The following is a 15,362-nucleotide window of genomic DNA, read 5'->3' as shown; positions in this document are numbered from 1 at the left end:
AATGCTCTTAACCACTGAGCCATCTCTCCAGCCCCCATCTGATAGTCTTATCACTGTGTCAAATCATTTTGTGTCCTTAGGTGCGCACTTAAGACTGTATTCTAGATAATCCACAGTTGTCTGTGCTGTATCAAAGTTTAACAACTTGCATCAGAATGGTAATTGATAATAACTGATAATTGACGGTAGCTTGAATTTCTTGATCGGCTACAGAGTGCAGAAGTTATGAGATTATATCATTTTGGAGACCAGAAATCCAAAGTTTGTAATAAATACATTTACGATTTTTTTTTTATTTCTGTGAAAGCAAGTGAGCATATAAATATTATGAACCATGAACTCAAAATACTATAGATGCGACCCGAGGATGCCTAGAATGTATGTAGAGGGATTTTCAACTGTTTGTAAGTTAATTAATTCATTTATATTGCAACTTAAGGTCTAATTTTATGGCAGATGGTTTTTTAGTGACCATCTGGTGACTTTAAAACAAATCCTACTATGTTGTATAAGCATTTGGGGGCTGATAAGAGGCTGTTTGTGGTCATCTAGTCTTTGAATCTCAGGGTCTCCAGGTTAGGGAGATGAAATGATTTGAATTTACTTTGCAGTACACAGTATAAACACGCCCAGTGCCAAGAACTCACTGTGTTGCTCAGAAACGTGTTCAGTCATTAGCATTTTAGACTGTTCTTTTTCACAGTGAACTTGAAATTCTCCTGCCTCTAACCCTTAGGTAGTCACTGCAGCCGTTGGGGCTGACAGGTATCAATATGATTCATTTTCAGTGTGACAGCTTTTCAAGTGTTTGACGACATCTCTCCTGCCAGTCTTCTTTCTTCTCTCTGCCCTCTCTGTTGAAAGCTAAACACAGAAACATAGAAAGGTGTGTTCCAGGGGCTAGAAGTCTCTCGGGTCTGAGAAGTTTGGTAGCCTACTATCTACATGATAATGTGTTCTTCTCTTTGTGGAGCATTAAAAACAAACTCCTGTTCCATAGTCCTTTGGTCATGACTTCACCAGATCACCCTGAGCTGAGCTTGACCCCTGGTGTCTTGAGAAACAATCAGGATGAAGTCACAATACCAAATTCCTCATCAAAGGCGTGGAGAAATCTCAAGATCTCCACCTCTCATCTTGCATTTTCAGGTCCCTTCAGGTGTTTTTCTTGCCTGTGGGAAAATTATGTAACAACAAAATAAAAAAGACTGACCTCTTCTTATCCCCCCACTACTGTTTAACTCCACAAAATCAGTTTCTGGGAAGTCCACTGAATTTGAAGAATACACCGAGAGCTCAGAACCTGAATATAGCATAGCTCGGCCACCTATTACATGTTGTTTTGGGTTCATCGCTCAGCGTCTGTGTTCTTGCCATGAATGTGAATGTGAAATTAGTGTAACAAGAGGACATAGCTCACAATGTGCTGGATTTGGGTTTTAAAAGTTAATGTATATGAAATGTGCAGAATGATTTCTGGTGCATAGTGAGCATCAGTAAATGCCCAGCTATTATTTTAGTAGACAATTGAGCATTTCTTTACTGTGGTTTGAATCAATGTCTCCCAAAGATTTACATATTATTACATTCCCAATCTCCATAAAGGTGCTGTTGGGTAGTAGTAAAGCCTGGGAGGCAGAGGCTAGAGAAGGATCCTTTGCTTACTGGGGGAATACCCTTGAAGGAAGTTGTAATACCCTGGTCTCTTCCTCTTTCTCTTTTTTTTTTTTTTTTTTTTTTTTTTTTTTTTTTTTTTTTTTTTTTTTTTTGCCTTAAGAGGTGAGTGGTTTGCTGCACAATGTGTCCTCTACATGTCAAGCTATGATCACTGCAGACCCTAAGAAATGGGGTTATTTGATCTTGGAGTGAAATCTTCATAGCTATGAGCCAAAATAAAACTTTTTGTTTCTTTATGAATGAATTGCCTCCAGTATTTCATTATAGTGGAATTCATTAAAGTTAGTAAGTTCCCTCATGTATCTTTAACTAAGGAAAGTCTTCCCCAGTCTGTGAACGCTACCTATTGAAGAGATAAGATGTCTCTGTCTCTGCCTCCTGAGTGCTGGGATTGAAGGGATATGCCGCTACCCATCTATGCATTTGACTAACTGGAACGTAGGGCCATGGTAGGAATGAGATCTCTTTTGCTCCGACAGCTTCACAGTGATAGTGCGTGGGTCAGGAGGGCACTCCTCGCCTCAGCTCTTGCTTCTAAGATATCTCCTAAAATCATGTAAGCCAACCTAATAAATCTCCTTTCATAGTACACATCCATTAGTCTGTTCCTCTGGAGAATCTTGACTAATAAACCCTCTAAATTTGTTATGCACACTTTGAAGCCCCCTTTCCCTATTCAGGGGGAATTCTGAGCAGCAAAGCATTCAGGCTATGGGGTAGTTGCTTGAGGTAAACCCAAGAAGGCCACAGAGATATATGTGTGAGGCATGGAGTCAAATGAGACTGATCTCTGAAACAGTGTTATTTTCTCTGTCGAGTTTTGGAGTTCCTGGGCCTTATTGCTCCCTTTCCCTCACTTCATTTTCTCATTTGGAGTGAGGTTGTCTCACCACTGTATTTGGAAGGACATTACTTCTCTTGATTTCATAGGCTCAGAGCTGGTGTGATCTGACCCAGGGTTAATCCAGTCTTGAATCTCACATCTAAGTCAAATGAGACTCTAGATTTTAGACTTCTCAACTAGTGCTGGAATGAATTAAGACTTTGAGACTTCTGAGGTTGAATAGGCACATTTCTTTCATTGCAGAGCCAGAGGAATAATTCTGTGATTTGAGTGTTTTTAAACAAAAGTTCATGTGTTAGAAAGTTATTTACATTAATTATATGTTAAGGTGGGGCTCTTGAGTAGTGATTAAGGTTCCATGAGGTCACAATGATATTTGTAACTTTGTACATAGAAAATGAGGTCCAAGCAATACATATTCTGTCTTGCCACTTGATGCTTCCTAACATCTTATGAAGAAGGCCTTCATCATGTACTGCTGTTATACTCTTGGATACCCCAGTTCTCAGAACTATGAGCTAAATAAATAAAATTCCATTCTTCATATGTCATCAGGTCTATAGCATTCACTTATGGTAATAGAAAGGTAACTAAGACACTGTTTAGTAAAATATTGTATGCTAGGTCATGGGACACCTTTCCTAATAAGGATAACTGAAGGAGGATGGATGGATGGATGGATGGATGGATGGATGGGAAGGTGCAGAGAAAAGAACCAGAGAACCAATGAGTGTGAGGAGACATAATGGTAGCCTGTAGAAATAGGAGCAGCGGGGCTGCGTCCCCGGCACCCGGCCGCCCGCATGGCTAGCTTATGCCCGGAAATAATTACACGGAAACGGTATTCTTTTAAACACTGCCTGACCCATTATCTGTAGCCTCTTATTGGCTAGCTCTTACATATTGAACTAACCCATTTCTAATATTCTGTGTAGCCCACGAGGTGGCTTACTAGGGAGGATCTTAACATGTGTCTGCCTGGAGTGGGGGAATCATGGCAACTCCTTGACTCAGTTTCTTTCTCCCAGCATTCTGTTCTGTTTACTCCATCCACCTAAGGATTGGCCTATCAAGGGGCCTAGGCAGTTTCTTTATTAATAAGAAATCACTCCCACATCAGTACCCCAGATCCAAAGAATCTCAACTTGGGGTACTATCTCAGCACAGCCTTTACTCTGCTATTTCCTTCACTCCAGTTCAGCTACTAGTAAGAAAACAATTCCCCTTAGCTTTCTCTATGGCTCTTCTAAAGTTTCATAGCTTAAAAGTTATAACTCATTGGATAATTTCTAATGCACCAGATTTTGGCCTTAGAGGTGTCTATCATTGTGTGCCATAAACACTACACCAGTTACAGTTACAGTCTGTAGCTGGGGAGACTGAGGCTTGGAGGAGTGAAGGTTTTGTGATTCATCCATCTGGTGATCCAGCTCTGGGTGAACAGAGTCCTAAACCAGTGTCTCATAGTATCCCACCCCTGTTATCCCACCCCAGGAGTGTCTGCACTGACGGAAGCCTGGCACCGTGTGGGAGGACATGAAAGCAAACCATGGTAGCAAGCATGTTAGTGAGGGATGCCAGGGCCTTGTCACGGAGGAAACTGAAAGTCGTGCTCCTCAGGTGCTTGCGTATTTGCCCTTTCCTTTTTAAACAGATGAATTTTGTTTTATAGGATTAATCCTTTGACTAAAGGAAAAAATAAGTGAACCCAAACAATCAGAATTAACATTCCATGGCTGAATATGTTTGAGATCTGCTGAAGTCTCAAGACTGCTCTTTAGAAAAGATAGTGAGCCAAATAGGCATTTTATAGAAAGGTAGATTGCCCAAGACACTGAACAGAAAGGTTTCCCAAACCTAAAAATGGGCAAGAAAAAGACAGGCAAAGCAAAACGGCAGGGAGTCCACCATAGAATAACTCAACTGTAAAATACAACCAAGTAAATAGAAAATCTGAGCAGTGATATTTAATCAGCATTTTATTAGACAGTAACTCAATATTTTATAAAATTTGTTTCATCATTATATCAAAGCAATGTACTATAAAAAGATGGTTCATTTGCTACTCTTATTGAATTAAGCCATACTGATAGTCACTCCTAAACCTCCCCAGACTGCTGAATCTATAGTCTACAGCCAAAATTTGGAAACTATCTTGACCCAGAATAAAAGCATTCTGGAATCTTCCTTGCATCATCATGTGTGTCTGTTTATGTGCTGTGGCTCACTTTGTCTTGTCCAGAGGAGGGGGAAGAATGTTCTCGATGGAGGCTCCTCTGTGTGGGAAGTAGACAAGGCTGATGCTTATAGGCCCTTCACAGGAATCTTCTTGAGCCTCATACCAGATTTGGGAGTGCTGGTTATGCTTGACTAATCCTGGCACAAGGATGACGTCATCCGAATAATGTCTAGCTCAGTGGATGTAAGTTCTGTTTGTGACTTCTGTGCCACATTGAGTTATTCCTCTTTGGTTATAGCCAAGCATACTCTCTGAAGACTTGAGACACACCTTAGCAACAAGAAAAAGGGCACAGAAAGATCAAAGCTAAACCTCTAGCTTCCCAAAATTAAAGTTTGGATTTCAGATTTAAATTCCTCCTTAAACAAGTAGAGTTTTGAGAAGTGGAGAAATAGAGAAGGAGGAGGAAGGGGGAGGAAGGGAAGGGGAGAAGAGAATAAGGGAGGAGAGGGAAGAAGAAGGAGAAGGAAGAGAGTAGAAGAGGAAGAGAGATTCTCTTGACCTTCAAGAGACTGGCTCTCTGAAGCCTGGAAATCTAGAGGACATTTTCTTGGGAGCATTTTTTTTATTTCTGTCAGTAACTAAAGCTTTCATAAAAAGATACTAATTTATCTGACCTAGTTAGTTTATTAAATTAGACAATTTCATCCTCTAGTGGCCTGAAAAAGTTAATTTACCATTTGAATGTCAGGAATGCTAAATACACACACACACACACACACACACACACACACACACACATATATATATATATATATATCATGTCCTGGCCCTTTATAATTCTCAGTAAACATATGGTGCACTTTGCTTAGGTGTGCTTTCTTTCTTTTTCTCTTTCTTTCTTTCTTTCTTTCTTTCTTTCTTTCTTTCTTTCTTTCTTCCTTCCTTCCTTCCTTCCTTTCTTCTTTTTTAAGTTCACATTTACAGATACTGGATAGGACAGAGGACTGTAGCAGTCTGTAGGAGGTAGAGGACAGGAGTTGACTATGGTGCCCTCTCAGGGAGTGCCTTGGTATAAGAGAGGGGAAAGATGCCAGAAAGAAAAAGGACAAAGAAGTGCTGAGCCAATGGCAGTGATTCTAGAGCCCACTGACTTCCTCCATCCGCAGCCCTTCTATCCCCCAGTCCTGAGATGTTCTAGACCCCACCACCCCCACCCTCTGTCTCAGTAAGCCCTCTTTCCCAGGGCTGTAAGGGGGAAACTGGAATGGATAGATTTAAAAACCAAAGAACCAAATTTCCTTCTTCACGATACATTAGTTGCCTAAAGCACTAAAATAATTAGGATTGGTTTAGTAACAAAATGGGATGGGAAAGGGAGGCAGATGCTTGACCTACATTTCATATGTAAAAGATATTTGTTGTATGTCAGAAATATTAGAAATACAAGTTCTGAACATGGGAGGCGTCTATGTATTGCTTTTACAAGATCAATAAGTCAAGTACCTAAGACCAAAACCCTTTGGCCATTTCAGAGGCAAATAGGTTTATAATGGAAGGTAAAACCGGCTTCCCTCTTTGAAGGCTGTTGAGCATGTTTTTGGGCTCCAGAAACAGCTTCGTGCATAACAACTTCCCTTAGCCAGGCATGTTGAAGTAGAAACAAGGCTTGGCAAGGCAAGAAAAAAAGTCTTATTTGGAAAGATCCAACTAGAATTAAGAGGGTAAATAAACGAAATATAATGGATAAATAAACCATGAATCAAGTTCTTTCATTTATCTGTGTACTTAGTGGATTCGGTTAGTAAGTTAGCTTCGGAGCTAAGATTATGCTGTGTGAGCCAGGCTGATCCTGACAACTTGCTATTTCTCCTACTTTAGCCCTAAAGGCTGGGATCACAGGTGTGCCCCACCACAGCTTTGAAAGGAGATTTTGGTGAGCTAAAATCTTACCGAAGAGCTCGTTAATAAATTCATAAAAGTTAATAAATTGATAGAAGCCATTGAAAACTGAGCTGCCTCCTTTAAGAAATTGACAGACAGCTATGGATCTGGAGAAATTGCCTGCCTGTGTCAACTGTCAAATGCCTGAGTTTCTTCAAGGAACTTGGCTCAGGTCTCTCTAACTCCAGCTTAGCCAGATGGAGAGTTCCACAAGTGTTTGGCTCTGACTTTTCCCTCAGAGGGTTCTGTGAGGGAGTTGAGGCATGGGCTGGCAGCGGGTCATTTTCTGTCACTCTTCTGGGTCCACTTTACCTTGCTTACTTCCCCAGGGGTGAGAGAAAGGAAGAATCAGGTGAGACCCAGCAGGGGGAGTGGGTGAGCTGGCCCCATGGCCATCTGAGTATGTCCTTGGGTGTGGGTATGGGGTGTGGGGCAGCAGGGTGGGAGCAGCGTGCAGGCTACCAGCACCAAGTGGTGCGCCTCTCCGGGGGTGTGTGCAGAAGGCTCCAGGATAAATAGGAGACTCCCAGGGCTGGGCGACACTGGAGCCCGCTGGCTGCCCGCCCCGGGTGTTTCCCTGCCCTGTAGCCAGGCTGCCTGCTGTGTAGTTTCGCTTCCTCCTGGCTCAGGGATTAGTTTCCAAGCACCCTGTCGGTGCCGGGGCCTGGGAAGGGCACGAAGAAGGAGCAGGGAGGCTCTTCCAGGGGCTGCCCTGCCCCGCACAGCACGGTTGATGGACCCGGCCGCCCCGGACAGCGGTGTCAGCTCCTTGCCGCTGCTCCTGGCTCTTGCCCTGGGTAAGTGTCCATTCCGGGAGCTACAGATCAGGAGGAAAGACAAGGTGCTGGAGTCTTGATAACCTTGATCAGAAGAGGGAGGCAGCTAAGTTAAGATCCCGCCTCTGGCTTGCACCTGCTGGAGGCTTCCCCGGTTGTGCGCGAGGCCCCAGGGCGGAAGCGACTCTGTGGGCTAAGCTGCTGGGTTGCACTCAGGTGGCACTGCCGGTTCTGTGTGCCAGGAGGAGAACCCGGGGGAGGTCTTGGTGGGGACCCTGGAGGCGTATAGTAGGTGGGTGAGGCAGGAGCAAGGGAGTCTACACTGAGGATACCAGCAGGAGGCAGAGGAGGGAACTCCTTTCATACAAGGGTGAGGGAGAAACGTGCCTTTATGTGCATGTGTGCGTGCGTGTGTGCGTGTGAATGTGCGTGTATGTGTTTTCCAGGACGACTGTTGAAGCTATCAGTAGGAGGAATCACCCCCCCCCCCACACACACACCCGTTTTCTCTTTGTCTTTTTTCTTTATTGTTCCGTTAGGGAGAGCTGAAGCTGGGAGTGGTCTCTTTCTTCTGAGACAGTTCTGTGATTCTTCCACTCACGACTAAATAAGCAAAGATAAATTTAAAATAAAGAAAAAATATATCAAACTCCCTCACTTGGGACCTGTTGTCTCCTACTTTAAGAAGTCACAGGAGAAAATATTTCTCTTCATTTGTAAAGTTAAGGTCAGCTGGTTGAGAACTCTTGGCTCTGGTCTGAAGGAGGGAAGAGAGGAAAGACAGGTCCCTGGGAGCCAGAGCTCAGGAAAGAGAGTGGGAGCTTTGGGTGGCACCTTGCTCTCTGCTCCCTGAGTAGGGGACAGGAAGATAGTTTGGTGCAAAGTCCAGCCATTTAAGACCTCTACTTCAAGGTCCCTGAGGGTGCTAGAAGGGCATGGGTGCTAGTGATATTTCCTGGCCTTAGGTGGGGTCTGAGGAAGACTGAGACATTGGGAGGAGCCTCCCATGGGCCATCATGTTATTAAATCTCCTTCCAAACCCGAAAAGGGATTCCGCCCGTCAAAAGGGATGCGGTTGTCTCTCAAGGTGGAAAAAATTGTTGGATTATAAACGAAAGTTTCTTTTGACTTTGTCTTCAGAATGGGAAGGGAAGATAAAATGACTGTCGACCTGGTGGCATGTGGATTGGACGTAGGACCCAGGTTAGAGAAGAAGGGTTGGCTGAACCCGCCGTAGCAGCTGTTCATATGAACCCAGTGTGGAGTGATGTGGACCAAGAGGCTTGACATGAAAGTCCAGAGGGAGCCCTGATGCAATGATCAGTATCACTTAGATGCAACAGGTTCTCTCTCATCCTCTCTCTTGTCTGTACTGGCCCATAGTTAAGTCTTCATCTTGCTAGAGTGAACAGAATGCTCAAGTGTATAAGAAATGGGCAAAAGAATGTTCAAAAGATTCTTCGATGTGATTCTCGCATTTCCGTCGAGTTGGAAACACCACATTGACGATACAGAACAAGTAGGGAAAAGCTCAGATAAGCAGTGATGGAAGTGCTCCATGGTGAGTGTGGAATGGTGACGAGAGCTGCATGGAAGATATGTGTGGGTACTGGGAGAATCTGAGAAAAAGAGAGGCATATAGGGTAGGCGTGGGCAAGGCAGAAGCATTTAGTAATGGGATGTTGATTTGGTGGTAATTCTCTACTGGAAAAAAGAAGAGAAAATGTAAACAGGTTATGAAGAACCAAAAAGACAAGCCAGATTAAACTATTTGATCAGAAATCAATAGGCAGTTAAACAGACTCATTACAACTTATGAATGGAGGATGTAAACAATGAATCAGAGGAGATAAAATTAGGGTGCAGTGTGGGAGGAGAAGGGACGATGGGCTAAATAGCTTGATTGTCTCAAGAGTATGAGTTAAACATGAGCTATGTTGCTGGGCCAGCAGAGTCAGGAAATAAATGGTATTTCAGGGCTGATGGATATTTCTTCCTTTACTGTCACACCGTCTCTTTCATACCCCCAACCTGTCAAAAGACAAGAATGGAAAAAGAAATCTTCTAACCCAGTTTTACAGTACAGCCAGGAAAAACTAAATACAGAGCCTCCTTGATGACTGATGAATTAGGAGCATGGGTTCTATCTCCAGAACCCTACATGCTTGCAGAGTGCCATTTAATTTGTTGGCATCACTGTTTCCATTAGGCATTCCTACGTCTATCACACGTACACTCGAAGTCCCATTCCTAATTTAAACCATATGTTATGTTACTTTTGCAAACACTGGGAGCAATGCGATGTGATGTGACATGACCTTATGACAGTGGAAAGGAACACTGAGCACTGTCACTGAGCAGAGGGGAGAGCTGGCTCCACCCCTGCTCTTCCGGGACTCTAGGATACCTGTAAGTTATACATTTCTTGACATAATTTTCTTCCTTTGTAAAATGAGGAGGTGTTAGGTTTCCATTATCATATTCTTCACAAAAAATGCACAAAATATTATTATTAGCAAGGAATAGCTATGTGTTTTAAGTATAGATGCATCTAAAGATAATGGGGGTACTAGGCAGATTGATCTATATAGGGTAATTATCATTCTCACATATATGAAAAGTCGGTGATGCTTCCTTTACAAATTTTATTAAGAAATAAGTGAGTTGGAGCTAGAAAAAAAGTATTACACAAAACAGTTAGTTTTACACGATACAAATAAATTTAACACACATATTGTAAACTTATATGTGCATTTATACATGTTGATATATGTACTTAATATCTTTTATACACATTGAGTTGGTTTTATTTTACAAAAACTACCTACCTAAAAACATTTTTATAGAGTCACTGAAAACCTTGGCTTTGATTTCTTGTCTGTGTTCTCTTAATTGTTAATCAAATTCAGCTAAGGCTGGAAATCTAATTCCAATGGTTGAGAGGGCACCGTTCAGGTGGAGATATTGAATACTGCCTTGTTAGCCTTGTCATTGTGTTTGGGAAATGAGCCCAGTGGAATTAGTCCTAGCTCTTAGAGGTATAGTTGACAGGATGCAGTCCAATCTATGTCCTGTATAATTCTTGAAATAACAAAGAAGTCAATTCTGGAATTCTTGCCTCTAGTGTTGTCACCCCAGGCCCCATTTGCATTTACTCACTGTGTAAAGGCCTGAGAATCTGAGCCTGGTTCAGGTGACCACCATTGGTGATTTCCCAATGGCTTATATTCCAAAAGCTAGCATTCACGGCAGACACTGTGAACATACATCCCACAACATATCCTATGCCAACAATGGTTGTGGTTGACAGTCCCGCTTAAGTCATAAAAAGCTTATGGATTTACAATGTACTAATGAACGGGTAGAACTAATGATAATAATATTACATCTAAATCTATGAGCAAACGTCAGGTTACAGATAACATGTTTGCTTTCACCATTACACTTTGATAATGATGTATTGCTTCTCATAAGTGAGAACTTTGGAGGGTGGGAATGAGGTAACATCTGCAGTGTATCCTGTGTCTGTCATGCATTCCACAGATATAGATTGATGACCTTTTATGAGAAAGGCCTATATAATTGATGGCCATGCTTGAATTTATTTGCATGACACTTTCCAACACAGCGTACTTGTTCCTAAGACAGGTGATAACAGACATTAAGGAAGAGAATAGGTTTTGACTTATGCCTCTAAAGTTTATACACCAAATGCTGTACTTAATATCATCATTCAGTTATGAAGCCAACACTTTTCTTAAGACACCTAATATAACAAGCACAAAATACTCCAGATGAAGTAGTTCCCAGCCTCCTGTCAAGATGATCTATGTTCATTGTTTATATGGAGAACTTGATACACAATTAACTTGCAGAGTTACTTAAAGTGTCCAGGGATTTTTTAGTTCTTTATGCTACTCATACAGATAGACTTGCCCTTTGTGTTACAGAATGCTCACAAGTAACACTGAAGAGAAAAGCAACCCAACTGCAATGAGTATGTTTTCAAGGCTAATGACTGTATCTTAAAAATGAAAAAGAAAAAAAAATCTCAGTAGCTTAGGTGAGTCTTTAGTGGCGAGAATTTAAAGAAATAAAGAGAGGTTTTTAGATGGTTGGAGAGAGATGGGGTATTTAATCGAATTCATATCAATTAAGTAGTTGCCTACATTGGTTATCAGCTGTTCAAGTCAACTGGCCATGAAATACTTTCATTCATTCTTTACATTTTTGAAGGATATGTAGATTGTTATTTATTGACTTAAAGTTAGTGGCATGAATTACAGAATAAATGCATCAGTGTTCGTATTCAATTTTCTTGTTGGAAAGTGAGGCATGGGTTGTATAAAGGAATGGGTTACTAATAGAACATTTTCATCTTTTCAAAATTATAAGTTTATTAATTGGCCTGATTTGCTCTTGAGGGGGTTGCATGAAGAATGCCTGGCATAAAGTAGAAATTCAAAATAATTGGTTAAATGAATGGGTAAATGCACACAGCTGTTGGTGAGCATGCCCCCATTAAAAATGCAACAAGTCCCTAGGCTTTCTCCATATATGTTACGGTTGTGTAGCTTGGTCTCTTGTGGAACTCCTGACAATGGGAACTGGGACTGTCTCTAATGCTTTTACAGGCTTTTGGGACCCTACCCCATACTAAGTTGCCTTGCCCAGTCTTAATACATGTGGAGGTACTTAGTGTTACTGTAACTTAATATGCCATGTTTTGTTGATACTCATGGGAGACCTGCCCTTCCTAAACAGAAATGGAGTGGACGTGGATCAGAGGGTGGGAACAGAGCGGGGGGGGGGAGGGGGGATAGAGGAATGAACTGGAAGAAGAGGAGGCAGGGGAAACTGTTGTTGGGATGGAAAATAAATAAACAAATTTATTTTTAAAATGTAACAAGGTCAAGTAAATCTTTTGATTTTGTGTTGCAAAGCAAAACCCAACAGCTCAGAGAGGCTGTAGGACATGTTTCTTCATCTCTTACTATGTGGGGCTGGTGATGGAGGGGTGAATGAGACTTCCACAAAAGCATTCTTCTTTTGCAAGAAGTAAGATCATTTCCTCTTTTCTGTGTTGAAGAGTCAAACTTACTATACCCGTCTTACAGGCTGAGACCTAGGGCAGATTTGATTGCTTAAAAAAAGCTATTCAAAATAAGTCTTTGGAGATTTGGAGCATGTTTGAGGCCCTGGGTTTCATATCTAACACCAAGGAAAGAAAAAGAAGTGATGATGTGGGGTAGGGAAGGACAGCAGGTTTGAGGCAGTCTCCTGCGGTTCATCAAAAATGCTCTTGGGATGTCAGGTAATTTGTCTCTTGTTTGATTAGAACAATGCTTCTCACTGATAGTGACTATGAAGTTGTTATATTCATAGGCTTCTGGGTGATATTCAATAGGAAAAAAATAACAACAAAATACATTTCTGGTAGCCGTTGTGGACATCGGAATAGATTTGCTTCAGAGGCTGTTGTTCTTGGACTTGTTAGTACTGGAGAAATCACCACTGATTCTAAATCCCACATTAAGATGGTAAAGCTACCATTTGCTAAGTTTTAAACACATGTCACACAAACCTTTATCCTTTCTTCTTGGATAGCTTCATGGTCCAAGCTGTCTAGAGCAGGAATGGATCCAAGACAGAGCAACCAGAAGCAAGATCAAAGGATTGTCAGTGGAACTGAATAAAGAAATTTGGTGGACTTGCACTTGCCTTCCTCTTGAGTATCTTCTTAGTGGTCTGTCCTCTGGGCTCCTGATGGACACAGGATGCTGCTGTGTACTTAGATCTCTGCTGGATCTTTAGTATAGAACCCCAGCATCACTGCTCTTTAGGCTTTGGGGAATCTTTATAAAATTATCTCTGTACCTATTGTCCTATTTGGTCTTCAGCACAAAAGCAGTAGCCAACCGGTAATGTAGAGACAGGGCAGGCACTGGTCTAAAAGACCAATGACTTATTTATTCTATAAAACATATTCACCCAATAAAGGAGCTAGATTTTCATTATTAATCCCATTATATAGGAGGAGTAGAGTGACAGGGATCATGCAACAAGTTCAGGTGTGTGGCTTTATTGAATATGAATTTTAAACTGAGGAGTACCCAGGTGCTGATAGATAAGCATTTATTGCTGAATGTGACAGATAGGGACAGATGGGATGCTAAAAGCCCAGGTTGTTATACTGCATTAATATAGAAAAACTGACAATGGATTCACATATTAAATAAACCTGAATACATCTGATGATTCCTGCATCTTCCCAGGTCTTTTTTTCAGCCATGGGACACCCACATGCTCTTGTGGGAAACTGGGGGAGGCTATTCTTTTATACTATTCTAGATGATATCAAATTGCTTATTAATGAAATTGGTTAAAAAGTCTACTCTGATTTGGGCTAATATAGGAGTTAGGAGACAGACTCAGCCAGACCATTGACTGTAATCCCTGGTGCTATGAATTACTAACTCTGAGGCTTCAGTCCCTTAAGTCTTCTCAGCCCTCATTTACAAAAGTTGATAGGAAGGGAACCAAGGCTATTGCATGGATCACCCTCATCACTCTGGGAAACACCTACAGTGTATCCAAAGAGCACATTCTAGGTATGCATAATCTATGATATGAAATCACAGGAGAAGTCATTATGACCAATACCTTCTTACCATTTTTGTTGTAATTTTGAGCCTGGATTTCTGATTACAATAAGAATGTATAAATTAATTATACATTCTTTGTCTTTGTCTGTCAAGTTTCTGATCTGCAAATTATGAAATAGGTAACAGACAAAAATTCCCCAAAGAATTTTACTTTGGTTGATTTTGCAAGGAAAATGTGTAATATAAATTTTCAAAAATGAAATGCATATCTATGCTCTGAATATGAAATGTCTCCACAGATTCTTTTTACCTGCCTGATTCTTGTAGTTAAGAGCTTCACAGCCCTGTGTGACAATGACATAGAGAGAAAGTCATTCTGTGGTGGCTGAATGTATTTAAAAGGCGATTTTGATATTTGAAGTCATCTCATCAAAATGGCATTGTCTCATTTCTTTGAATTACAGAAATAATTACCTCAATTAACATGAAATAGATCTGTCATTTTGGGAGAATGGGTGGTGATGCAATGTCAAAATTCATTTCTAAATATCAGAAAGATGAAAAAGATATTATTTCATAAATTTTAGGAGAAAATTTTTAGATTCTTTAGATAGCCATTCACAGTATTAAGTGGTTCCATCACTGTCTTTTAACAGTGAGATGATTCCTTACCTTTTCCACATCTCATTCTCTGATCTACTCAAGAAAATCATCATCATCATCACTTAGGGATACAGGGTCATTTTGAGGACAACATAGAATAATACAGGGAAATATTTTACCAGGATAATCGGAAAACAAATGGCCAGCACAGCACTACTATTCTTTTTTGAATGAGTTTCAAAATATTCATAGATATAATTTGTAAACTAGTAATAAAATCACTTCATCCATTAAGCCAAACGAAATGATAGACTTTGTGCTTTGAGCAAAGGAGAAGGAAATTGCCACCCTTTTTCATTTCTGGAGGGAAAGAAAGCACGTTTTTGTCCATAACCATGACAGAGGTCCTGTCAGATTGCTTCACCCTTACATCTGAGTGCCTAGAATCATGTTATTATACAGGAAATATTCAGTAAATAACTTGTTGAGCAAATGAATGTGAGCATTTCTAGACCTGTATCTGCTCATAGTATGTCACAAAGTGTTTGGTATAAATTTTAGACTATAACACACACACACACAGAGAGAGAGAGAGAGAGAGAGAGAGAGAGAGAGAGAGAGAGAGAGAGAGAGAGAGAGAGATTGCATGTGAGAGGGCTCTTTGGTAACAAACATGTGGGAACCCTTTACTTTCTTCCACAACTCTTTTTATTTGTCTTTAGATTTGCTAAAAA

General features: G+C 41.0%; 1 protein-coding gene across 1 annotated transcript in view; it reads left to right on the top strand.

Moving 5' to 3' along the window:
- Positions 1-7,132: 7,132 nt before the first annotated feature.
- Positions 7,133-15,362, top strand: part of Btc (betacellulin) — a 42,005-nt gene continuing 33,775 nt past the window's right edge. The window contains exon 1 of the mRNA XM_050150046.1: positions 7,133-7,441. Coding sequence (XP_050006003.1) covers positions 7,378-7,441 — 64 coding nt within the window. The 5' untranslated portion in view covers positions 7,133-7,377. The remainder of the gene's footprint in view (positions 7,442-15,362) is intronic.

This window comes from Alexandromys fortis, unplaced genomic scaffold, assembly GCF_014885135.2.
Source record: "Alexandromys fortis isolate MF-2015 unplaced genomic scaffold, M_Fortis_MF-2015_v1.1 scaffold_0, whole genome shotgun sequence".
Lineage (NCBI taxonomy): Eukaryota > Metazoa > Chordata > Mammalia > Rodentia > Cricetidae > Alexandromys > Alexandromys fortis.
This window is presented reverse-complemented; position numbering and strand designations above follow the sequence as displayed.